Consider the following 27685-nt stretch of genomic DNA (forward strand, 5'->3'; position numbering starts at 1 on the left):
GTGTTTATGTCCTAGAATTAAATCCTCATCCAGGCTTCACTTGTTGTTCCAATCTTTTTCTTCCCTGTTATACAAATGGATGAACCCGATATGACCATGTTCCACCTGTGGTTAGCTAATGACGTTTGTCATTGTACAACACAAACATAACCTCCTAATACTTGTATTATGCAGCAATCACATTATACTTGGAGACGTTTGGTTCAACCTGTGTAAATATAACACTGAACTTAATAAGTTACTGCTGCCTCCAATTAACTTCAGTGCTTGTCGAAATGACAAAGAAAAATTAGCACCTCCTAAACCACCTGTAAATATGAACTTGTGTACAATTCTTTTATATTGACTTACTTTGGGTCAGTGATTCTTTTGTTTTCTTTAATTCAAAGCACAACTTTCCATAGAGTGGGTTCTAAACAACTGTGGTAAAGATGTTTATATATAAACTAATGTATGTAATTCTTAAACCTGTGTTTATCTTTTGATCATCATTTATAAAACTGAAAATACATGTATCTAATTTCAATTTAATCTTTTAGTAACAACACTCAACCTTACTTAAGGTGACATTCGATCATAATGGACTACTCCAACAGCTATATGGTGATTTTAATATTGAGGTGTTTTATTTTGAACCATTTGAGAACTGAAATAGCATTTCTGCACCCCTCCCTCTGCTTAAGATTAAAATCAATGTATTATGTTCCAAAATTCCAGAATGATAAATATTAGTATTCACAAACTAAAAACCTGCTCCAGTACTCAAAAGGTGAAAAAAATATTTTTCGTACATGACTGTAAAATGGTAAGCACTCTTAGAAACTGGTACTATTGTCATTTATTTGGAGTCTGAAATATGAATAAATATTTTTTCATTTATAAATAATAATTTACTCTTTTTTGCCTTGTTATTGAAGTAATGTGACCATTTCAATCACCTGAGATTAGGAAAAGCAGCACTGCTTTCACTGCTGCTAACAACTGTTGGACCATTGGATTGCTGGTTCCATATCTATTTCCTGATGGATCAAAAACCATATGGCCCAAGAATATTTCCACTCAATACTTGTAAGAACAATGCTTGTCATAGCCACCTTCAGAGTCATTTAGAACTATTTGACCCTTCAAGTCTATGCTAGATTTCAGCAGAGCAATCCAGTTTGTTGCATTCCTGCTACTTTTCTGATATCATCAAAATTCATAAATCCATAAACCAACAAACCCCAGCATCCTCAGTCGGTTAGCTCAGTTGACTGGATGGTTTGCTCATAATGCAGAGCAATGCCAACAGTGTGGGTTCTCAACGTTGAGTTGAATCAGCACCAGTCAGCCTACATTCATTTGAGATTATGGCAACTTTATCTTTACAAACTCAGTGTTATCATTCTGATGTTCTCACTTCATAATACAAGCATAAGGAATACCTGTTGTAAATAGAACTACATACAAAAAACTACTGTCACTGCACTGAAATATAAACCTTGGTCAGATTTATGGAATGCTTTACACCACAGGAAGAGACCCCTCAGCCCATCATGTCTGTGTTGACCATCAAGCACCTGTCTATTCTAATCCTATTTTCCAGCACTTGTAAGCCATGGCATTTAAGTGCTCATCTAAATGTTAAGGGTTGCTGCCTTTTACCATTATTTCAATACTTAGATGTTGCCTTTCCTTTTCCAAATACAAAGTTAGGGAAATGTTGGGGGCAATTCTCCCATCGCAACTTTTCTGGCAGGTCAGGGTGGGAAATGCACATCGCCAGCCTTGTTCCAGGATTTGCGCATGCGCCAGGAATGCATATGCATCTCCCAGAGCCGGAGAACAGTCAGAGACCAGATCGTGCTGGAAACCGGTGGGAAGACAGGTAGGTGATTTGAATTTTTTAAATGTATTTTAAATATGTTTTACATTTCACTATCGGGAACTTTGCTGTCCTGATGGAATCTGCCACCCTGCCAGGAGTACTTCATTCCAGTGGGTTTAGAGTAGCTCCCCACATCCAGAGAAGTAGCAGGAGACCCTACAATTGGGGAAACTGACAGATCAGGACCACTGTGCAGGGTTCCAGAACTGTCAAACTCCAGCACGAATAGGCCCCTGGGCTACTAATGATAATCATGATTGGGACCTCTGCAGTGCACAGAGTGGGGAGATTCGAGTGTGAAATTGAACTGACCAAACAGTTGTAATCTAGAACAGTTTTCCCACCAATTGAACAATTTTGGGAGAGTCGCCCCTGTTACTTCTGCTGTTGAGAGAGATTTCAATCTAATAGATTTGAAAATGCAAGTATTTAAATTTTAAAGGTTTATTTTGAAATTTGAATGTTTTGGTGCATTCCATACATGTTTTCCCTTGCATCAGATTGCAGTCAAAAAATCCACTTAATTTTATCCACCAGTCAGATGAATAACACTTGAATCTTGCTGCAACTATTTTGCAGTACAGCAAAAAAAAATTTTGTTAATGCTGTGCCAAAAGGTCACTAAGATGCTACTGGGACTTGATGGATTGAGTTATAAGGAGAGGCTAAATAGACTGGGACTTTTTTCTTTGGAGTGTAGGAGGCTGAGGGGTGACCTTATAGAGATCTATAAAATAATGAGGGGCATAGACAAGGTAGATAATCAATATCTTTTCCCAAAGGTAGGGAAGTCTAAAACTAGAGGGCATAGGTTTAAGGTGAGAGGGGAGAGATACAAAAGTGTCCAGAGGGGTAGTTTTCTCTCACACAGGAATGTCTGGAACAAGCTGCCAGAGGTGGTAGTAGAGGCGAGTACAATTTTCTTTTAAAAAGCATTTAGATAGTTACATGGGTATGATGGGTATAGAGGGATATGGGCCAAATGTGGGCAATTGGGATTAGTTTAGGGGCTTTTAAAAAAGGCAGCATGGATGAGTTGGGCTGAAGGGCCTGTTTCCATGCTGTAAACCTCTATGACTCTATGAATTGCATTGAAGACCATATTGCATTTCAGACATTGAGTCCGATTTTACTATCACTTTGCGCCCATTTTCAGATGCAAAAACTTGGTAAATCAGGGCTGAGACAAGAAGCATAATTCACGCCTGTCTTCACATTGGTTCCCCCTTTACCAAGGTCTGAAAATGGCTGTGGTCAGGCGTGCGCCCGAAAGAGGAGCGACGGCCATTTAAATGCATTTGCATTAATTTAAATTGACTCAACCCACCTTTACCAGCACTTCTCCCTTTATCACCACGTTCGCCAATCTGGAATCAAAAACAGACATGCTCCATACAAGTCCGATTTGGATGCTCCATTAGCGAGAATTAGGGGGGTAAGTGTCCAGCATCTGACAGTTCTCAGCTTGAGATCGGTGGAGGGGATGGCCTGAGATCAGTGGGGGGAAGGGAGGAATCTCTCTGCCTGAGATTGGTGGAATGGAAGGGAAGCAGGGAGGGTGGTTTCTGCCACTCTGCCTGAGATCAATGGGGTGGGAAGGGAAGTCCACTGTCACTCTGCCTGAGATCAGGAGGGACAAGGGGAATCTGCTGCCACTCTGCTTGAGATCAGTGGGGGGCAAGGGGGGTCTGTTGCCACTCTACTTGAGATCAGTGGGGGGGAGGGGCCACGATTGGCCTGGGTAGTGGAGGTTGGGGGAATAAAGGGGTCAGTAATGTTAGTGGGGGGTGGGACAATGTCTGTGGGGGCCAGGGGAGGCATTTATCTGGCCCCAGGAGGGATGTGGCAGGGGAGCAGCGTATTATCAATTTTTTTTCTGTGCATGTGCATTTCGAGGTACCAATTGGAGCTGCAGGATTTCAGGAGTCTTAAACCCCACCCACAGGCTTGTGCAGCACAATTCAGACTGCTGTTTTTTTTTCAGGCAGAGTGCGTATGGGGGCACCTGAGTACAGGTCTAAAAGTCAGCTCTGAAATACTTCCAGTTTCAAGTCTGCCCAGCACTTAGAATCACAATGGTAAAATAGGGATCTCATTGTCTGAAATATCTCAAAGAAGCGATAGGCCTCTCCCTCATACTGAGCTGCTTTAGGACCACTCTAAAATTTGTCAGGACTAAGTGATGCATGCTTCCCCCCCCCACCCCCAAACCCAGGATTTTGGGTTCTTTGGTAGCTTATCCATCAGTCCTTACAGAACTCCTGGCAGTTGCCATCAAAGAGGTGGAAACAGAGTGGTGGGCATCACTATAAGCCACTGACATTCCTTCTTCCCCCCCCCCCCCCACCCCCCCCAACCCCAAAAAAAAGTTTTAAAGATGGGCACTTGGACACTGTAGGGGTGACAGATATCCCACATTGGTTCTTTTCAAACCAGTGAAGTGCCTCGGGATATCCAATTGAGATATTTAATTTAACATAGATACACTCTATGTAGATAGGCTCAATGAGCAGCAAAATTAGACATTCAGGATAATGACTTCTGGCACACATTTCTAATATGGTGTGTTCTGCATCCAAAGATAATTACAAGCAGTTTGTTTCAGGAAATCTCATCTTATGATAATATTCACCTTAGTTTATCAACATTACATTTTACATCATTCTACAGCTCTCCCTCTCTACCACTTGCCAAGATTCATTTCATCTGTTACATCTCTTGAAGTACCATCTTGCAGATGGCTTATGATTAATGACAACTGCAAGGCACCAGTATTAATTACTGCCATTAATCATTGAATGGCACAGTAGCACTGCTGCCTCAGTGCCAGAGACCTGGGTTCGATTTTGGCCTTGGGTGACTGCAAATTCCACACGGACATTCTCCATGTTTTCTCCCAGTCCCAAGATGTAAGGTTAGGTTGGTCATGGGGGGTTATGGAGATAAGGTGAGTTTAGGTAGATGAGTCAGTGCAGACTCAATGGGCCAAATGGCCTCCTGCACTATAGGGGTTCTAAGAAATTATAATAGCCTGAACAAATTCAATGTTTTTTCTTTCTGTGCTCTTAAATCTTCAAGAAAACATAGTAAAATATTATCCTAACCAATTTTATTACAGCACAACAGTATTAAAGTTTATAAACAATGTAAAAAATGCTTAATTCTTGTCTTTTAGACTTTCATTTTGTGGGTGGCATAGTGGTTAGCACTGCTGCCTCACAGTGCCAGGGACCCAGGTTCAATTCTGGCCTCGGGTCACCTGTCTGTGTGGAGTTTACACATTCTTGCCATATCTGCATGGGTTTCCTTCAGGTGGTCTGGTTTCCTCACATCTCTGGTCCAAAGATGTGCAGGTTAGATTGATTGGTCATGCTAAATTGCCTCAGTGTCAGGTGGACTAGCAGAGTAAATACATGGGGTTACGGGGATAGGGCCTGGGTGAGATTGTTGTCGGTGCAGACTCAATTGGCTGCCTTCTGCACTGTAGGGATGCTATGATTTGCTGCATGAAAGACTGTTGATCTGCAGTGTGCATCATCCCCTGTCCTTCCCCCACTACCCAACTGCTCAATTTGAGTAAACTCAAAAAAAGCAATGGAGAAATTATTTAAATCATAGTTGAGGTTTCAAATTGAACACAGACTCAATTTAGATCAACTGCTCTTAATTACAAAAAAAGCCCAGTAAATTGGATGTTTCAGTGTTTATTTTTAATTGAGGGGTGAAGCATACACCATAAACAGCAAGCATACCAAATGAACAAGTTGCAACTTCTTTTAAAATTATAAATCCCCAGGAGAGAAACTTTTAAGTTACAATAAACCCAGTAATGATAGTCTGCTTCATTTCTTTGTTCTCAGTACATTCCCCTTGAGTATTACAAGTTATTGTATAATTTCTTGAACAGAAAGAATGAATTGTGACATTGTACAGATAAAGCTCTTATCTGCGGCATATTGCACCACTAATAGTTACGAAAGTCACAACAACTTGCATTTCTATGTCAACTTTAATATACCAAAATGCCAAAAGTGCTTCACAAACAAAAATTGATGCTGGGTCTAAAAAGGAACGATTAGGAGGGGAAGCAAAATACATTTTCAGGAGGGTAGATGGAAAGGTTAAAGGGAAGTATTTCAAAGTGTTGGGTCTGGATTCTTGAAGACATTTATCAAGGGGGGGAGGTGTTAGCGCGAGTGGGCGAACACGACCACTGTGGACTCAGTCAGGTTCAACAGCAGTACAGCTTTATTTTAACATCGACGGAGGTGCAGTCAGGACATACAAACAGAACTGTCCCGAAAGCACTTTAAAGGCCCACCACAATGGGCTACAGTTATACCTGAACTTCGATACATTGTACAATTCAAATGCTAATGTTTTGTTTACAGTATTTGACCCTGACCATCCTGTTTTGATGTTTTTAAGCGTGTGTTAATTGTTTCTGTCTGATGGGTTTATCAATGGTCGAGAATCTCCAGGGTTTGAACAATGGGTGTTTGACTGACTTTAGGAAGTCTGTGAAGCCAGGCATGCTTCCTTAGTTATGTTAATTCTTAGGCCTCTCCATAGAGGTTTACTTGATTAGCTTTGTGGTGCTGATTAGATGGGGGTGTACTTTAATTTAGTTCCTGTAGGTGCCATCCTGTCCGGTTCCCTTTGTGTGCTAGCCCTCGTTTGCATTCTAAAAGCATGTCCTTGCCTGCTAGTCTGTGTCTGTTCCCTTGTGACCTTTAGTGGGGAGGCTCTGAGTGCAACTTCAGTCTGCTTTCATATTGTGTACCCAATTTCATAAAATTTGTTGTCCGATAACAAAGGTCATTCAACACTTCTACAAACATGGGAAATAGAAGCAGAAGGTGGTCATTCTGCCCCACCAGCCTGTTCTGTCATTCAATGAGATCATGGGTGATCTGTTTGTGTTTTGAGATCTACATTTCATCTACCCCTTGAAATCTTTGATTTCCTTGTCTGACTAGAAAATCTACCTACCTCTGCCTTAAAAATATTTAGTAACCTTGTTTCAACTGCCTTGAGGCAGAGAGTTCCAAAATCGCACAACTTTCAGAAAAAAAATCCTCATCTGTCCTCAAAGGGTGACCACTAATTTTAAAACCGTGTCCCCTAAGTTCTGAACTCACCCACAAGAGACAGCATCCTTTCCATGTATACCTTGTCAAGATCATTCAGGATCTTGTATACTTCAAGTCACTTAGGTGGAAACGAGCCCAGTCTATTCAATCTATCCTTACAAGACAACTCAGTCATTCCAGGTCTCAATCTAGTAATGTCCTTTGAACTGCCTCCAAAGTATTTACATCCTTATCTGAATAATGAGACCGAAACTGTACACAGAATTTGAGATGCAGTCTCACCAGTGCCCTGTAGAATTGAAGCATAACATCCTTACTTACGTTCAGTTACTCTCATAATACAGAATAGAGGAAGTGGAGGATGGGTTGGTAAGTTTGCTGATGACACAAAGGTTGGAGGTGTTGTGGATAGTATGGAGGGATGTCAGAAGTTGCAGCAAGACATTGATAGGATGCAAGACCGGGCAGAGAAGTGGCAGATCAGTGTGAAGTGGTTCATTTTAGCAGGTCAAATAGGATGGCAGAATATAATACTAAATGGTAGGACTCTTGGCAGCGTGGAAGGTCAGAAGGATCTTGGGGTCTGAGTTCATACGATGCTCAAAGCAGCTGCGCAGGTTGAAGCTGTGGTTAAGAAGGCATATACGGTGTACTGGCCTTCGTCAATCGAGGAATTGAGTTTAGGAGTTGAGAGATAATGTTGCAGCTGTATCAGACCCTGGTCAGGCCCCACCTGGAGTACTGTGCTCAGTTCTGGTTGCCTCATTATAGGAAGGGTGTGGAAGCCATAGAAAGGGTGCAGAGGAGATTTACAAGGATGTTGCCTGGATTGGGCAGCATGCCTTATGAGGATAAGTTGTGGGAGCTCAGCCTTTTCTCCTTGGAAGATGAAGGGTGACCTGATAAGAGGTGTATAAGATGTTGAGAGGTATTGACGAGTGGATAGTCAGAGGCTTTTTCCCAGGGCTGAAACGGTTGCCACAAAAGGACACAGGTTTAAGGTGCTGGGGAGTAGGTACAGAGATCACTCAGTGGTGGGTACGTAGAAGGGGCTGCTGGCAACGGTGGTGGATTCAATAGGATCTTTTAAGAGACTTTTAAATAAGTAGATGGAACTTAGAGGGTTATAGGTAAGCCTAGAAATCTCTAAGGTAGGGACACGTTTGGCACAACTTTGTGGGCTAAAGAGCCTGTGTTGTGCTGTAGTTTTTCTATATTTCTAATAGAATTCCACTGTCTTGATTACATGCTGTACCTGCATACTAATCTTCAGTGACTTATGCAAGAGAACACCTAAATCCCTTTGCACCTCAGCATTCTGCAGTCATTCTCTGTTTGAGTAATACTCAGCTTTTATTTTTCTTCCTGCCAAAATGAACAACTTTATATTTTCCTAAATTATACCCTATCTGCTAGATTTTTCCCCACTCACTCACCAATCCAATCCAAATCTGTTTGCAAACTGTTCATCTGTAGGAAGAAAGAAGAGCTAACTTTGAGTCCAGACGACCCTTTGTCAAAGCTTTGACAAAAAGTCTTCTGGACTCAAACATCAGTTTTTTTCTCCTTACAGATGCTGGCAGACCACATCTGCTGAGATTTTCCAGCATTCTCTCTTTTGGTTTCAGATTCCAGCATCTGCAGTAATTTGCTTTTATGCAAACTTCAAGTCTTCACAATATACTTTCCTACCTTTCTTTGTTCATGTATAAATTCAGCTACAATGTCTTTGCTTCCCTCACTGAAATCATTGATGTAAGTAAAAAACGTTGAGGTCCCAGCAGACTCCTTTTAGATCTCCACTCATCACATCCTGTTAACTAGACCAAAATCCGTGTATGCATACTCTCTTCTTTCCAGCCAACCAATCTTCTATCCATACCAAAGGTTCCCTCTACACCAAGACCTTTCATTTTCCACAATAACCTTTGATATGGCACCTTATGAAATGCCTTCTAGAAATTTCAGTACAGTATGTCTATAAGCTCCCCTTTATCCACAGCATGTTCCTTCAAGTGGTTAAACATGTTCCTTTCACAAAATCATACGACTTTTTCCGATTACCTTGGGGTTTTTAAAGTGAGCAGCTATAAGTTCTTTAATGATCAAATCTAACATATTTCCCACAAATGCCAAGCCAACTGGCCTGCAGTTTCTTGCCTTCCCCTCTTAATGGAGGGCTTCTATTTGTTACTTTCCAGTCTAATGGAACTTCTCCAGAATCTAGGCAATTTTGGAAAATTAACACCAATGCACATATGACTTCATTCACCACCTGTTTTAAGGCCCAATGATGAAGTTCATCTGGGTCAGGAAACTGGTTAACCTGCAGCTCCATCAGTTTGCTCAGCACCGTTTATCTAGTGATTGTAAATTCACCAAATTCCTCTCCTGTCCAGCTGCTGATTGACAGCTACTACTGGAATGTTTTTAGTACCCTCTATAGTGAAGGCAGAAGCATAACATTTGTTCATTTCATCTGCCATTTCCTTATTAGCTACTTTTAACTCCCCAGTCTCACTCCAGAGAATCAACACTCACATTATGTATTCTTTTCCTGCAGTTACTCTTGATATTCGTTTTTACATTTCTAGCTAGTTTCTTGATTACATGTTGTATCTGCAAACTAATCTTCAGTTTCTTTCTCCTGATTAACATTCTAATCTATTTCTGACCAATCAGCTGACCTGATTTTTCCAAGTGTTATCATGAAAGTAGTACAGCTTCATTGAGCTTCAACATTTCCTTCCTTTCCTCCCCCACTCCTTGCACTGCTCAGTGTTAGTAAGGAAATGTGTTGCATTAAAACCAATATTTGGGTACAATTTAGTTTAGAACAAGAAAGATCTTGCAAATAGCCACATTACACGACCTACTGGTATAACTATATCCGGCCAAGACAAAGGATAAGTTTTTTGAATGGTAAGATTTCCCACCTGCCATCTGAAGGTTTGCTGGGGAATGCTCTCACAACAGCCCCATAGACATCTGACACTCAGAAGCATTAATTGGCAGGAGGAGGCACTTGCAACCCTCACTTGGGGAGAGGTTCTGCCTCAGAGAGTTGCTGGCTATCTATAAACTCAGCAGTAGCAGGGGCCAGGCCTGAGACTAAAAGCATCTTCAGATTCAGAATATTTGAGTGGTGGAGAACAGTATAGTGAGGTGATAGTGATCTCACAACAATGTTGATGAAATGGCCAGGGGAGAATGAAAGCATCCTTGTGGGGGCTGGGATGCTCAAATGTGGAAGGGGAATTCATGCCCAAGCAGGTTCTCCTGTTGGGACAATGCAGCCTCATCACCTGCCCTAACTGCACTAGGTCTCTTCTACACACCTCCCACCCCCCCACAACTGCCAGTAAAATTGCAGACAGGCCAGAGATGAGCAGAAGGGCCAGCTGGTGAATTTTATGCCACGCTCTGGCTTACAATTCCATCAGCGGCACACAGCAAATTTCTGCCCTTGATGTTTTCACTTGTGATTCCAACTCATTGCTAAGATGGTTATGTGCTGTTTATAATTGTAATATCATGTAAAATTTATGAATAAATATTTATTGGCATATTCCTGATTAAGGTCTTCTAACACTTAACTTTTAGTTACTTATCACTAAATGGAACCCCACTACCAGCAATACTTAGTATATTTGTTAGATGTGACTCATCGTAGTTCAGTTCCATCCAAAGGTGCTATTGGGCAAAGTGACAAGATAGATTTCCAAAGATCTGCAAAACTATAACCTTGAAGTCACATTAGTGTGTCTGCAGTCTCTCTGCTAGTTAATACTATTTTGAGATGAAAAAGGACTACTGATAGATTACATTTTGAAGCATAAAGTTCCACATCTGAGAACAGTTCAATACATACAAATTTAAGTTGACAGCAGGGGTTGAGCCATCTCACCACGGTGAATATTTAATCCAGACATCTGGTTTTTTGTTACCCGCTGTACAAATACTAGAAGAAATCCAACAACCAGTATGCTTCCAAGAAGAATACCCAGCCATGCATATGAACTACTGGTGTTTATTACAACCTGGGGCATAATATCCACAGGTGAAGACTTCATAGTTGTGATCACTTTTGCAGTAACTAATAATTCTTGTACATTTGTTAAGGTACCATTATTAGGCATTGGGTCAATTCCCAAAAGATGGCAAAGTAGTGGATAGATGTCAACAATAGTCATGTTTTCCTTGGTGAAATTCTTCTTGAAAGCAGGACCATGGGCGACAAATATTGGTTTCATGCTCTTAATGGTGTTATCATAGCCATGATTACCCACTAGGAAAGGAAAGAGAACCTCAGTAGCAAATAATCACAATTTCACATGAGCATTTAATTACATAGAAACGCTGTTCCAAGGATATTAAGTTGAAACAATGCGATGTCATATACGTGAACAGTTTTTAAAAATCAATTACATATTTGGAATAGCTTTGTAATTGAAGGGATGCAGTGGCATAAGAGATAGTTATTGGACTAATAATCCAGAAACCCAGATTAAAGCTTTGGATTCCCAGGTTCAAATCCTGCCACTATGGATTTGAATTCTATAAAACTCTGGAATTAAAAGATAATGCAAACAAAATGGTCTTCCTTTCTTTGGCACTGCCTTCCCCAATAGAAGATCTGAAAATTATCCTTAGCACTACCTTTAAAAGCATTATTATTGAAAGTTGTAAAGTATTAAAATACATACAAGTAAATTTTCCAGACGTTTTATTCTGAGTGATTGTCCAGCCTTCATCTGCCACAACTATTATTGGTTGAATCCGTTCATTATGTTTATAGTGAAAATGGTCTGGAATATCCTCCTTCTTGTACACTGTCATATTGGGATGAGCATTCACTAAAGCATTATATATCTCATCACATTTGCCTGCAACAAAACAAAACTGTGGTCACATCAGCACCTTGTGCAGAATAATGCTGAAATATAGTTGGGAACTAAAATGAAAATCTTGCACCTATTCATAATTATTACTTCTCTGGTTAGCTAGGTTTCTGACACAAAAGAAAGACTCACCACTATAATTAGTGGATGCCCTACATCAACAAAACTCTGAACAGCAGCCAGACAATTTTGAATGAGAAGAATATCAGTTTCTAGTGAATGGTCTACCCTCCAAATCCCTTAGATAGGTTGGCTAGTCAAATACCAATGTTCTTAAGTATTCTGGAACTAATTGGGTTGAATATCAGATTACCCATCCAGTCACAATGATTTTAATACAATTTTCTATCAGGCTTTCCATCTTGGGCCCAATTCAAAGTGAATCCACTTACTGCCCCCAAGGAAAACAGCCACTAGTTGTTTATAACAAGCAAGCCTTGTTATAAGTCAAGTAGCAGATATGAGAATCTCTTTGTAAATGGAATAGTGGGCAGCATAGCACCATAAAAATGTGAGTGCACTGGCCCAGTCCTGAAATCAGACATCATTATCCTATTAAATGATAGGTACAGTATTTGAAAATGGGAAATTTCAGCAGAATTGCTAGTCTCTTTGCAAACTAATCATGCCAACAGTGTCTTCTCACAGCCCCTTTGCCAGGTAACACTCAGATGTCCTTCTAAATTTCAAAATTCTATTACGAGCAAGGTCACAGTATTAGTCTTCAAGGATAAAATGGACAGCATCATTTTTTAACCACTAGAACATGAGTAAAATATTCCAAAATCCAACGTTACGAAAACAGTGTTTGCTTTATTCAATTATAAGCCAATGGATTTAAACTTTTAACAGCCCAGTGATCTGGAGGTTATGCTGATTGGCTATGCTAAATTGCCCTTACTGTCTAAAGGTGTGTATGTTAGATGGCTTAGCCATGGTAAATGTATGGGATAGGGCAGAGGGGATAGTAATAGGTGGGATGATCTTTCGGAGGGTCAGTGCAGACTCGATGAGTCAGATGGCCTCTTTCTGCACTATAGGGATCCTATGGTTCTAACTGCATAATTCATTCCCAAAAGTCTGGTAAAAATCTTGGAATCTTGTAATAAAAACTGATATCTCACTGATTTGGTCAGATATATTTGCTTTAAATAAGATTATGGCCTTGCCTCATTACAGCATGCAAGCACAAATCATTTCATGCTTCAGACCACCAAGTTAAATGGAATGTGAGTATTATGTACTACCAATACTGCATTCCCAAAATTCACCTCTCAAATCACACACATAGAAAAGTCCAATCGACGTCAGAATTTGATAGATAAGTTACAGTTTATTTCCAAATGGGCTAGTTCTAATGTTTAGGTTTTCCCTCCGTTTGCAAAGAGTTTCCTTGTCTGACACGTTGAATCCTCTCATCATTTTAAATGCCAATTATACCACTCTTCAGCTTTCCAAACTCAAGGAAAGACAAGTAATTCTCAAGCCCCAACATTCCGTGAAACTGTGACTATTCCAAGGCCAAAATGTTTCCTGAAGTGTGATGCCCAAGACTGAAACCCAGTATTCCAGATAGCTCAATAGTTCTATATAACTTAAGTAACTCTTCCTCATTTTAAAATTCCAATTCACTTGAGATAAAGACCAATATTCCTTTAGAGTTAAGATTATTTTTGGTAGCTGTGCATCAGTTTTTAGTGGCTTGTATTAAGGGATGCTTAAGCCCCTATGCTCTTCCACAACTCCTAATATATCAACATTAAGAAAATATTTTAATTTGCTTTTGTCAGGTCCAAAATAGATCTTACACTTCTGTTCCAGGAACACACACAAACATTTATCCAAAAAAAACTGCAGTAAATCTTACCTTTTTTGGGTAAAATTGCAGAAACTGGTGTGAAGTCAACCCATGTGTATAGCTCATGATCAACGTATAGATCCAATTCAATGATCCTGTCCATAGAACACTGAGTCATCCCATGGTCACTTGTGACTATTAAGTTTATTGTGTCCCACAGTTCTGCTTTCTGAAGTTGTTCTATGAGATAACCAAGCTTTAGATCAACATCTGCAATTACCTTATCCATGAGGGGATTCTCAGGCCCTAACTCATGGCCTGAGCGATCAGGTTCTTCCCAGTATAACAGGCCAAAATTAACTGGTTCTTTCTCTCTGAACCAGTTAATCAATTGAGCCACTCGTTCCTCAAAAGAAACAGAGTTGTTATAGATCATGTAGTGAGTTGGATACATACCATGTATTTGAACATCAGTCCCTGGCCACATTACAGCTCCAGTCTTATGGCCTTGAATCTGATTTGTAACCCAAAGTGGTTCGGCCTCGTCCCACCAAGCAGAATCAAATATATCCATTTCATCCATAGAGAAGGTTTTGTTTAAGGCCTGATCATACATCTCATTGGCCACAATCCCACTGTTCTCTGCATATAACCCAGTAACAAGCGTATAGTGGTTTGGAAAGGTTTTAGTGATGAAAATATTTGTAACCTGATTTATGTGAATACCATTTTCCATGATATACTTGAAGTGTGGCGTTGGAACTCTCTGGATGTAATCCCAACGAAATCCATCAAAAGATACCAGCAGCACCTTTGGTTGGTCTAGATGGAGAGATACAGCTTCAGTGAGAGTGAGGGTAATTATAACCTTCCAAAGGTACATGTGCCAAATGTAAGGTGCCATGATGGAAAGTTATTTGTTGTCAGATACTTTGACACCAGCTGCAACATAGAAATAGCATCAATCAATTTTGACTAAAATTGCTTACATCTTCATACAAGAGATCAGAATATCAAAAACTCTCTTTGATCAAAATGTTTCCCACCCAAGCTTGGAAAAGCTTACTTGTATTGGGGTAAAGCTCTTGAAGCACCTTTATCTTTTTGATCCCCCAATGGCACAGATCAACTATTATCTCCTTGTTGATATCAACTAACATGTTGCAAATAAAGCCAGAAGTAGCAAGTATCCAAGAAATATTTCTAAATGAAATGGTCACACACAATATATAGATGTAAATAGCTGGGTTAAATTTCCTGAGACCCTTCACCACCAGTGAACTTTGTACACAGCAGGCAAAACATTTCAGGTGCATTTCTCACAATTTTGCCTGGATTACAAAGAACAAAGAACAACACAGCACGGGAAACAGGCCCTTCGGCCCAACGAGCCCGCGCCGCCGTCCCATTGTCTCAGTGACCTATTCATGATTTTAATCTACGCCTAATGTGCGAGGATCAGGGAGGTCCAATATAGGGACAATTTGTTACCCAATCAATCAGCCTAAAAGCGCATCTTTGGGATGTGGGAGGAAACCAGAGCACCCGGAGGAAACCCACGCAACCACGGGGAGAACGCGCAAACTCCCACAGACACAGGCCCAAATCCATGTGTCCGCACAGCAACAGAGATAGTCTCTGAGCTGTCATGTTGCCCTCGAGATGGTCCAGTTTAAGCACACTAACGACATGAAGCAATAGACAACTCCCGAAGCAACATCCAAGAGCAGCCCACTACAACCTGCCGCATGCATGCCCCTTGCTGGTCAACAAGGTGGACTTAAATGCCTGTGGAGACAAAAAATTCATTATTAAACAGGCAAAGACTGTAACATCCCTGAGGCAAAAACGGAATCCCAAGCCTACAATGTTTAGTAAGGCCTGCTATATCCCCCTATATGTAGACCGCTCATGTGGCTGTCTAAGTGACTCTTAAACAACCCTAGCGTGCCTGCTTCCACCACCTTACTCAGCAGTGCATTCCACACCCCCACTACCCTTTGCGTGAAAAACTGCCCTCTAATATTTGTCTTATACCTAGACCCCCTCACCCTAAGCCCACATTATTCCACATATAATTTTTCAATAATCTATCCGCTGCTTGCAAAACTCTTCCCTGCCCAGTATTGGGAGTCTAGGGAGATTTTACCCATAGTTTATTACTATTCTCAACATAGCATAGAGAAATATTAAATCACGTTGATGAGCAGTGCTTTAAGATATGGGATTCTATATCATAGAATCATTAGGTGCAGAAGAGGCCCTTCAAATCCACACAGACACGTTAGAAACACTTGAACTCCTACCTAATGCCACCTGTCAGCACTTGGTCCATAGCCCTGAATATCATGACATGCCAAGTGCTCATCCAAGTACTTTTTAAAGGGTATGAGGCAACCCACCTCGACCACCCTCCAGGTAGTGCATTCAAGACCATGACCACCCTCTGAGTAAAAAAGTTTTTCCTCACATCCCCCTTAATCCTCCTGCTCCTCAACTTGAACTTATGTTCCCTCGTGCCTGACCCTTCAACTAAGGGGAACAGCTGCTCCTTATCCACTCAGTCCACATCCCTCAATCAGGTCACCCCTCAGTATTCTCTGCTCCAATGAAAACAAACCAAGCCTATGAAACTCTTCATAGCTTAAATGTTTCATCCCAGACAGCATTCTGGTGAATCTCCTCTTCACCCACTCCAACGCAATCAAATCCTTCCAATAATGTGGCGAATAGAACTGCACAGTACTCTACTATACTTCTTAGTGTTTTATTTTCAAGGCAACTCGGGGAGGCCTCTGACTGAAATCAACAGAACTATAAAAATGTGACAGAAATGAGACAGAAAATAGAACAGAAAAAAATAGCTTGCAGTGTCATAATGTTTTACACATCCTCAGGATGCCCTAAAGTACTTCACAACTAACAAATTATTTACGTGAAGTGCGGACACTGTTGTTATTCGTAAATTGACTGTGTTCATTCAAATATGGCGAAATGCTTACAAACAGCTATACAACAGATGACCATTGAATCAGTTTTAGTGATACAATGTTGATTGAAAGAGGTGTGGCAGCACAGCCGAGCATCTCTAAAAGATGGCACTTTTCCCTCAATACTACACTACATTCACCCTACATAATTTGATCCCAGTCCTGCAGAGGGGGCCTGGACCCACAAACCTACTGACTCAGAGGCAAGGGTACAAACCAATAGCCAAACTGGCACTTGGTTTTACCATTTCCTATTGCTTTTCTTGAGTTTCCAATTGGCAGAGGCCCAGAATGTCCATTGAAAGAAAAAGGTGTTAAGAAGCTGTGCCCTGCACAATTCCTTCAAATTGAATGATCTAATGGGCTGGATTTTGTAGTTAGTGACAAACAAACAGTGGCAACTTTTCATTACACTTCCACTTGCCCAAGACTGTCTAAGATTTTCCATTGTAACTTGCTGTGATTAGAAAGCCACTTCAGCTCAACACATGGCAGAAGGCTTGGAATCTTGTGAACAGAGAAAGCAACTTTGTATCCCCTTAATTAATCAGACTGAAGAATCATTTATGAGCAGCACAGAATCTAAAGCAGGAAATGTAAATTAGAATAATTGATTCAGAGCCAAATTACATGCAGAAACTAAATGAAGAGAGAGAAGGAAAGACAATATTAAGAATGAAAGATAAAAGAAACAAAGAACTTTTTAAAAAAAATCTTTAAAATGCTTAAGTTCTGAAGAAATGTGACTCCACAGTTATAAAAGTTAATCTCAATGCAGAGAGGTTGTTTGGCAGTAATTAAGACCGAGCACACACAGTAAGGATAGAAAGGACAAGCATGAACCTTTTCTGGAAAGGTTTATGAGCATATATCACACAAGTTCAGCATCTTCAGGTAGTTCCATGTGTTCCAATATAGAATTTCTCACTGAGATACTCGTACAATGCGACTTCTGGAAGAGCTAGGAAACTTGGATAGAAACTTCAATGCAGGGATATTATTAGGCAATTTTTAAAAGCTACTTTTTAAACAAATTATAAACAGATTACTATAACCCACTATAACTAGCAACTAGTTCCATATAATCTTAAAGTAATTTTCAGTTATTTAAAAATCTGATTACTCAGAAGTCGTGGCCTAGACACTAATTAAAGGTTTTTATGATAAACCTATTTTTGTATCAATCAAACATCACTGGGTTATCAGTACATCAAGGAATATATTTTAGAGCAATGCTTTTCTTAATTTACATTGTAAAACATCGCTCAATTGCACTAGTTAATGGTAGATTTTAAGTTCGATAGCATACAAATTAGTTTTGAGCAAAATAAATGCTTCTTGAAGCTAGCATCATTTTGGGAACAGTTCAAGCCCCCTTCATTGATTGAAACTCTACCTTTGGATAATATGAAGCTGGATTAAGAGGCTGCATACAAACTGACTTCAGTTTTTTATTGCCGCTTTGTTTTGGATTTTCTTTTAAAGTACAAAACAGAAACTGGACTGACAAAATAGCAAATAGACAGGAAACAGAGGGCCAACAGCATGCACACTCAGGCAAAGCTATGCCTTAGTTCATTTGTACAGCATTTCAACTAATAGTATTCAGAATTTTATCCAGCTATTTTGCAAGAAATTAGACAGCCAATTTTCCAAGTATATGTTGCCTCACTAACTGGCAGCACATATTCAAAAAAATCATTGGCATGTTTCCGACAATTCTCTCTACAAATGTATAATTAATCAGCTGACCTGTTACTCCACAACAAATAAACTTTTCAGGTCTCAAAGAAAGCTACAGCGCAGAAATGGGACATTTAGTCCACTGTGTCTGTAAACTTCAATTAATTTCCCTTTGAAACAATAGATTGACTTTGCTTTAATGATAGTTTGTGGGACTGAATTCCCCATTCTAACCTGTCTGACTTGAAAACCTGTTTTCTAACAGCCTATTTGTGATCACCTTAAATTTTTGCCCAATAGATGTTTACGAGGTCTGCAGAGTGCTATATATGTTATCATAATCTTTTAAATCATTTTTTAAATTTCTACCAGGTCACTGTTCAGTATTTCACTTAGTGAAAGAAAGCATAGCCTCTCAAATTTCTTTGTGTAATTATTTATTCATGGAATTCCCTGGCAAGTCTTTTACTGCATCTTTCCCATTGTTTTATACCTTTCCTCTAACGGATATTCAAATGTGTACACTATAATCTCACCATGACCTAATCAAGTCCAGGTTAAATTCAACATTACCAACTCTGACGAAGGGTCATCCGGACTCAAAACTTTGGTTCTATTCTCTCTTCATAGATGCTGTCAGACTGCTGAGATTTTCCAGCATTTTGTTTACCTCCTTGCTTTTGTACTTTACCACCAGATATAAAACCAAAGGCTCTATTTGTCATTCCTAACAGCCTTAAGTATGTGAATTAAAAAGGGGTTACACCAAAGAAATAGGTAATCCAATCCATCCGGTGTCCACTGGTGTATATCCACAAGCTTTTTTGTAAACATTCTTTTTAGTTATTCCCACACTTGCATATTTTTGTTTAGAGTCACAAGCGACTTTCACAACAACAGATAATACAAGAGCTTGTCCACGACTGGAACCAGGGCTTTGCATGTGCCAGTTCAATGAAAACCCCTAAATAGCAAATACAGCCCAAAGCTAATGAGGTGATGCACATCCTTCTATATCTATTGCCTAGTCCTTCACAGATAGCACGGTGCTGTCACAGTGGATTTGATTCCAGCTTTGGATGACTTGCACATTCTCCCCATGTTTGTGTGGATTTCCTCTGGGTACTCTGGTTTCCTCCAACAGTCCAAAGATGTGCAGCTTGGGTGAATTGGCCATGCTAAATTGCCCTCGAGTGTCTGAAGGTATGCAAATTAGGTGGATTAGACATGGTAAATGCATGTTCTTTCAGAGAGTCAGTACAGACTTGATGGCTTCTTTCCACACTGTAGGGATTCTATGGTTCTCTATATCAAGCCTTTCTTTTAATGCCCGATACTCCTTCCTTCTGATGCCTGAATACTACGTGCTTTAATTATTTGTCTCCATTCTATCTAGAAATAATCCTCCAAAATATTCTGTTTGATTTGTTAGTGGTAATAAAAACATAAGAACATAAGAAATAGGAGCAGGAGTAGGCCAGCTAGCCCTTCAACAAGATCATGGCTGATCTGAAGTGGATCAGTTCCACTTTCCCGCTTTCTCCCCATAACCCTTAATTCCCTTGTCTATCAGAAACCTATCTACCCATGACTTAAATATATTCAGCGAGGTAGCCTCCACCACTTCAATGTGGTGGAGACCAGAGACTCACCACCCTTTAAGTTAAGAAGTTCCTCCTCAACTCCGATCTAAACTGCCTCCCCCCCCCACCCCCACCCCCACCCCTTATTTTGAGGCTGTGCCCTCTAGTTCTGCTATCCTTTCTAAGTGGGAAGAATCTCTCTACCTCTACCCTATCTACATTATCTTATATGTCTCTATAAGATCCCCCCTCAGCCTTCTAAACTCCAACGAATACAGACCCAGTCTATTCAATCTCTCCTCATAGGCTAACCCCCTCATCTCCGGTATCAGCCTAGTGAACCTTCTCTGCACTCCCTCCAAGGTCAATACATCCTTCCGAAAATGCGGTGACCAAAACTGCACACAGTACTCCAGTTGTGGCCTCACCAGTGCCCTGTACAGTTGCAGCAAGACCTCCCTGTTTTTATATTCTATCCCCCTCGCTATAAAAGGTCAACATCCCATTCGCCTTCTTGATCACCTGCTGCACCTGCAGACTGGGTTTTTGTGATTCGTGCACAAGGACCCCCAGGACCCTCTGCACCGGAGCATGCTGCAGCTTTTCGCCTTTTAAGTAATAATCCTTCCTACTCTTATTTCCACCAAAGTGGATAACCTCACATTTGCAATGTAATGTTATATTCATGCCTCTTACTCTGAATTAAAACCCAAGTCAAATTGTTTTGCCGCATTCCCTGCCACCAAACCATCATAATTTGAGTGACCTCCATCATATCCCTTCTTTTCCAGAGAAAACATCATGAGCTGACCACTGAATCCTCAGTCCCGTTAACATATAACCATGCTGACACCATTAATGATTTGCATAGCTGTGCATTAAAAGCCCTGTCTGTATTCCATTAAAGAGCTTACCATTTAAGGTGGATTTCTTTGCTCACTTTAACGAGATATTGCTTTGATCTACAATAAACTGCATCAATCACCAACTCTACTCATCCCATCAATATCCTCCTACAGTCATTTGTTACCTTCAAATTTGTAAGTCTCCTCAATCTGGGGTCATCAGGAACATTCTAATTTTCTCATAATTTATATATAAATGACATGGGAATTAAGTATCAGTGATTCCATGTTCCTCTATGGAACATCATTCAAAATGCTTTGCCACCCTGTGAAACTTCCCTTACCTTTAGCTTTCTGTCTCTTTAATAATCTGTCCTCCCTTCACTGAATTCATCTTTGTCACAAATTTCTTGTGCAATAACTGCTTTTTCCACCACACACACTCTCCCCTTCTGTAGATAAGAGGCAAATTCAACAATCTTCAGTCTTCTGGTACATGGGCTGTATTTAATGGAGGTCACAGCAGTCTTGCCACGAGCTAGAGCTGGCAAGAGCAACAAAGTCCTTGATTCTGGGGAAGACCAGCCACTACCTAGTTAAGTGTCTGTTTAGCTCTTAATTTGGTGCACCTTCCAAAAAAAATTAATGCACTGCTTTTCCCAATGTACATCAATGATTTAGACCTTAGTGTACAAGGCACAATTTGAAAAATTGTGGATGATACAAAATGTGAAGAAACATAGAAAATTGATGAAGGAGTAGGCCATTCAGTCCTTTGAGCCTGCACCACCATTCAATATAGATCATGGCTGAATATTCACTTTCAGTATCCTACTCCTGCTTTTTCACCATACCCCTTGATCCCTTTAGCCACAAGGGCCGTGTCCAGCTCCATCATGAACATATCTAACGACTGGCCCCAACAGCTTTCTGTGGTAGAAAATTCCACCAGTTCACAAATCTGAGTGAAGAAGTTCTTCCTCATCTCAGTCCTGAATGGCTTACTCCTTATCCTTATCTGTGACCCTCTAGTTCTGGACTTCTCCAACATCAGGAACATTCTTCCCACATCTACCCTGTCCCATCCCATCAGGATTTTATATGTTTCTATGAGATTGCCTCTCATTCTTCTAAATTCCAGTGACTACAAGCCCAAGTAGTTAGTTAGTGTAGAATTACAAAAGGACTTAGACAAGTTGATAGAATGGATAGAGAAGTGGTAGATGAAGTTCAATGCAAGGAAATGTGAAGTGATTCATTTTAGTAGGGAGAACATGGATATATGAGATAAGAAGGGTACAACTCCAAAGTAGATGCAAGAACAGAGCGATCTGGGTGTATATGGGAAGGTGGCAGGACAGGTTGAGTGCGCAATTAATAAAGCATACAATTGTTTTCCTCATCAAAACGTTACCACAAAAAAAAGCAGAACTAGGGAGACGGTGAGTTGTGGCAGTGTCTCAGTGTCTGATCAAGGGGATTCAATGTAGGTGGGGAGGGGGTAATGCACTGAGAAGCATTTTGGAAAGAATCGTGAACAAGAAGGCATAGATTTAAAGTAACTGACAAAAGAAGCAAAAGCAACAAGAGGGAAAACTTCTTCACTTAGAAAGTGGTTACAGTCTGGAATGAACTGCCCGAGTGTGGGGTGAAGGCAGGTTTAATCAAGGCTGATCAAATGGAACTATGGCTATTATCTGAACAGGAGGAATGTGCATTGTTGCAGGGAATGACACTAAGCAAACTGCTGAAGAGAGATGGCGCAGATGCAAAGGGCTTAATGGCCTCATTCTGTGCTGCAACAATTCTGAGAGATGCTCAAAATCATGAAGGGCTTTGATCAAAGATACATGAAAAAATTATTTCAACAGCAGTCAGTTATAAGCAGACATTGATTTAGAATAATCAGCAAGAACCAGAGGTGACATCAGGAAAATAGAAATAATTACACAGCAAGTTGTGATCTGGAATGCACTGCCTGAATAGTGGTGGGAGTAGGTAATACCTTTCAAAAGAGAATAGGATGAATACTTGAAAAGGAATGATTTGCTGGACTATGTTGAACCAGCAGGGGAGTGGCAATAATTGGGAAATTATTTAAAGAGCTGGTACCAGCTCTTCTTCCTTTGCTATATTATTTAACCTACGCATGATCTTGTTTTGATCATTTTATACTTAATCTATGTAAGTTAATACTATGTCACCGCAAATTGTTCCTGGTATTAGGAAGAGACCGGAAGACCCTGGAATAAGTTTTGCCCTCCAGCTCAGACAGCAAAAATAAATAAATAAAGTTATTTACAATATTTCATTTGATCCTGCGGCGCTATCATTTATCAGGGTCATGCGAGAATGAAGATGTGTAAGAGCGAGACCCTCCCTATCTGTACTGATCTGCAATCCAGACAGGCTGGCAGCTTCAAGGACAGACACAGGGCTCAAACTAAAGGGTCGCGAATAAGACCCGTTCTAAGAGGCAAGTCTACAGACATACAGAAAGAATAAAAACCGCACCGTCTCCGAAAGCGGCCCCGAGGGTGGTGGTGGTGGTGGGACCTGCTGGGGATGAACTTGAGCAGGCTGCGGCTCCCAGCCGGTCTCCCCCCGGCCCGGCGGTTATGCACTGTCACGCGGCGGACTGACCCCTCCACCAGCAGCTGACCTCCTCCTCGTGCCTCTGACAGCAACTGCCGCGCCGCACGCCCCGACTCCGCTGTGATGACACCTCCGCCCCGCCTCCCCCCTCCCCTCCCCCCTCCCCTCCCCCCTCCCCCCTCCCCTCCCCCCTCCCCGGGAGAGGGAGCCCGGGAACCCCGCTACCATTGGGCCGGGCCGCGCACTATGATGTCACTGGGACCCGCCGCCGGAGAGTTCCGAGCCGCGCCTGCACAAGCTGTTGAGCAATTCCTCCCCCCACCCCTCCAGCGGGAGAAGCCAAAGCAGAAAACGCTGGAAAATCTCAGCTGGTCTGGCAGCATCTGTCAGGAGTGAAAAGATCTGATGTTTCCAGGCCAGAAGACCCTTTGTCAAAGCTAAAAGGCATAGAAAGTGGGAGATATTTATACTGCGGGGGAGGGACTGAAAGATGTCATATCCATAGAAATCAGGGGAAAAGACTGCTCATGACTGTCCACAGAGAGAATAAAAGATGTGAATGGCCAAAGGGCAGAGAAGCTGTAAGCTGTGATAGATGGAGATGTTGGGGCAGGGGGAGAAAGATGGGACAGAAAATGCAATTTTCATCAGCTCCAGCTTGATGCCACCACCAAACTCATCTTCCCTTCTTCTGTTAACATTCAGCAGAGCTCACTCCCTCAGAGATAACCTAGTCCACTCTTCCACTATACCCAACACCCCTCCTGTAACTCAAAGCACCTTCTGATGCAATCGCAGAAGGCGTAACACCTGTTCCTTTACCTGTGTTCATTATCCAAGGTCCAAAACACTCACTCCAGGTTAAGTAGCGTTTCACTTGCATCTATTTCAATTTGGTGTATTGCATTCATTGCTCTCAATGTGGTCTTCTCTATATCGGAGAAACCAAGTGTAGACTGGGTGATTGCTTTGCTGAGCACCTTCGGTCATGTGCAGTCAGGACCTTGACCTTCCGGTTGCTTGCTGTTTTAATACATGATCTTGCTCCCATGCCCAGATGTCTGTCCTTGGCTTACTGCAATGTTCCAGTGAAGCTCAATGCAAACTGGAGGAAAAGCATCTCATCTTCCAGCTAGGCACTTTACAGTCTTTCGGTCTCAACATCGAATTCAACAATTTAAGATAATTTGCTTTACCGCACCTTGGCCATCTTTGTTTTCAAAGGCCTATTGAGTCTGCGTCAACCACAATCCCACCCTGACCCAAACCCCATATCCCTTCACATTTACCCACTAATCCCTATAACCTACACATCTCAGGACACTAAGGGGCAACTTTTAGAATGGCCAATCAATCTAACCTGCACAGCTTTGAACTGTGGGAGGAAACCCATGCACAAATGAGGAGAATGTGCAAACTCCACACAGACAGTGACCCAAGCCAGGAATTGAACCCAGATCCCTGGAGCTGTGAAGCAGCAGCAACTGCCCTCGGAACAAGGGCAACTAGATGCCCATGTCCAACAAATGAATGAAAAAAATCACACCAACAGCAAACCGTGGATGTTCCTTCACTTAGGATTTAAATTTAAATCGTGAAGTAATCGAATGGCTGCATTAAGATTGAAGTTAAAATAAGGATAAGCACTCAGTTCCCAGTGGAGGAGGTGGATGGGCATTGTTGTTTGCCGACTGGGTGCCTGTCTCTTGAAGGACCACCTGCGCTACCCTCATTCCGGCCTTTGCCTGTCTCCAAGTTTTTGCCTTTTACCAAGTTTTGCGTTGTTCTGCAAGGCAAGAATGCAGGAAAGTATGAGTATTCATAATAACTTGTGTGGATAGGAGGTTGGCTTTACAGCACAGAAAATGACTCAGTGTGTCTGAGCCAGCTACCAAGCACCTATCCCAATCCGATTTTCCAATACTTGGCCTTGTATGACGTTTCAGATCTAAATGCTTAAATCTGAGGATTCCCACATTCATCACCCTTTCAGACAGTGAGATCCAGATTTCCACCAGTTGTGCAGGGTCACTGGCGCATAGATGTGAGAGGGCAGCAAGCACTCAACTTGAAAACATAGCAGCGATTTTGAATCATGCTGCACAAACCTGTGGGCAGGGCTTATTGTACCTGAAACGCTGCTGCTCCGATCAGAGCCTTCAACTGCGCATGCGCAGTAAAAACAAATTTGAAAAGTGCTCCCCTGCCACATTGCTCCTGGGCTGGATAATGCCCCCCCCCCCGCCGGTCTCCACAGACATTGGCGCACCCTCACAACAATACCTTATCCACCCACCGCCCCCGTTACCCAGACCAATCGTGACCACCTGTCCCACTGTCCTCCCCCCCGCCCCCGCAGAGTGGCAGCAGACCTCCCCCTATTGCTTGTCATCATTTAAAAACTAATCTGTTCCAAAATAAATTTATTTGATAGATGGATTCCCTCTTGTCGAACATGACACTTGTGTGGTGTGAATGTTACTTGCCATTTGTAAGCCCAAGCCTGGTTAGTATCCAGGTCTTGTTACATACGAACATGGACTACTTCAGCATCTGGGGAGTCACAAGTGGTGTTGAATATTATGCACTTATCAGTGAACATTCTCATTCTGACCTTATGATGAACGAAGGCCATTGATGAAGCAGCTGAATGTGGTTGAGCCAAGGATGCTACTGTAAGGAAGTCTTCGAGAGGTTGTCCTAGAACTGAGATATTTACTGCCAAGAACCACTTTGAGCTAGGTATGGCCCCAAGCATGAAGAGTTTTCTCCTGATTCCCACTGACATCAGTTTTGCTGGGGCTTCTTGATGCTGCACTCAATAAAATGTTGCCTGGATGTCAAGGGCAGTCACTCTCATTTCATGTTTTTAGCTTTTTTGTCCATGTTTGGATGAAGGTAATAATATGGTCAGTGGATGAGTGACTCTGCAATTGAAGATCAATGAGCAGGTTATTGCTGAGGAAGTGCTGCTTGATGGTACAGTCGATGACAGACACCTTCTATCACTTTGCTACTAATTGAGAGTAGTGATGAGGTGGTAATTGGCCAGTTTGGATTTGCCTTGCTTTCTGTGGATTGCAGTATCTGCAAATTCGTGCGCAGAGTGATTGTTTAGAGGACACATCTACAGCAGATGTCACTGTTTCAAATCTTCCAGCCCAGAGTCATTGAGTTGGAGTGCAAGTTGGAGCAGTTGTGACCAAAACTGCACACAATTAGGGGAACCCAATTAAAATGCTGTCTGTCTCGATATTAGTGGATTTCTCTTGTGATTACTGTTGCAAGGGAGGATTATTATCTGGCCACAATCGCTCTGCTTACAATTCATGCATGAGTAGGTTTAATAATGACAAGCTTATTACATTGACTGTTAATGGTCTTTTGTTTATACTAAGTGACAAGATGATATGCAAATGAACAACCTAGTTCCCAGGCTCTGACTACCTCAAGAGCATGCTCCAAACTAGGAAAAGAACACAATTAAATCTTAAGCCCTGACTCCTAACCTGAGAGACTTTGAGCCCAATAGGAGCTTGTAACAGGTGGCATTATTTGCATTCATTATCTTGAAGCTTGTGTTAGGGATGGCAACTTTGTATGTTCTTTTTCTGTTCATGTGGAGTAACATTATCCTTTTTTTAACTTAAATGGGCTGAGTTGGGTTAAATAGGTGCCAAATGCTGCACAGGTTTGCAACTGTATGGTATTGTGTGTGGTGGTGGCATTCTTGGTTGGGCTCTTATTTAATGATTGTTTGCAAAGAAGACAGTGTCATTGATGCAAGGAAGCATCAATACCTTGGATGCCCAGTTGAAGATTTGTAGGATCAAAGAATCCTTGGTGTCCCTGTCACCTGAATGTTCCAATTGTCCTTACCCCAAGCATCCATAGGTTCATCCTCTGACCCATCACTGAGGTCATCCTCCCTGGCCTGCAGAATTGCCTCGCTTTCTTCAGCCTCCTGGTTCCTCCCTTTGCCAGAGTCAGGTTGTGCAGGCAGCAGCATAAAATGACTATGAGAGAGACACACTCTAGAGGATACTGCAATGCTTACCTGGGTTGACCCAGGCGTCTGAAGTGCAATTAATCAGCCTGATGATCCTCTCAACCATTTCTTTTGTGGATTCATGAATTTTGTAACTCTTCTCAACCGCAGTTTTTGGGTGATGGAGGGGTCATCAGCCACCTCTTCAAGGAGCCATCCATCCAAACATGCAAAATCCATAAACAGCCCTGGTATCTGGGAGTGCCATAAGATGTAAATATAATGTGAGCTCCCAGGTTAATAGCACAAATTTGAAGAACCTGTGTCTGGTGGTCACAGATA

At 41.5% G+C, this 27685-nt stretch overlaps 1 protein-coding gene across 4 annotated transcripts; it reads right to left on the bottom strand.

The window, feature by feature from the left end:
• Nucleotides 1-6092: 6092 nt before the first annotated feature.
• enpp5 (ectonucleotide pyrophosphatase/phosphodiesterase 5) lies at nucleotides 6093-23457 on the bottom strand. 4 transcript variants are annotated; one of them, XM_080192387.1, is made up of 5 exons: nucleotides 23275-23457; nucleotides 14116-14601; nucleotides 13729-13899; nucleotides 11667-11846; nucleotides 6093-11248 (listed from the first exon to the last, which is right to left on the bottom strand). In XM_080192387.1, the coding sequence occupies exons 2-5, from the start codon at nucleotides 14561-14563 to the stop codon at nucleotides 10836-10838; spliced, it is 1212 nt and encodes a 403-aa protein (XP_080048513.1). In that variant the 5' UTR covers nucleotides 14564-14601; nucleotides 23275-23457; the 3' UTR covers nucleotides 6093-10835. The 4 variants fall into 4 exon arrangements, with proteins under 4 accessions (XP_080048513.1, XP_080048512.1, XP_080048511.1 ...); XM_080192386.1 differs by having other exon boundaries at nucleotides 13729-14601; nucleotides 23317-23457; XM_080192385.1 differs by having other exon boundaries at nucleotides 13729-14601.
• Nucleotides 23458-27685: the final 4228 nt, after the last annotated feature.

The sequence above is a fragment of the Carcharhinus amblyrhynchos genome, chromosome 7 (assembly GCF_965287045.1).
Source record: "Carcharhinus amblyrhynchos chromosome 7, sCarAmb.v2.hapA, whole genome shotgun sequence".
In the NCBI taxonomy this organism is placed as follows: domain Eukaryota; kingdom Metazoa; phylum Chordata; class Chondrichthyes; order Carcharhiniformes; family Carcharhinidae; genus Carcharhinus; species Carcharhinus amblyrhynchos.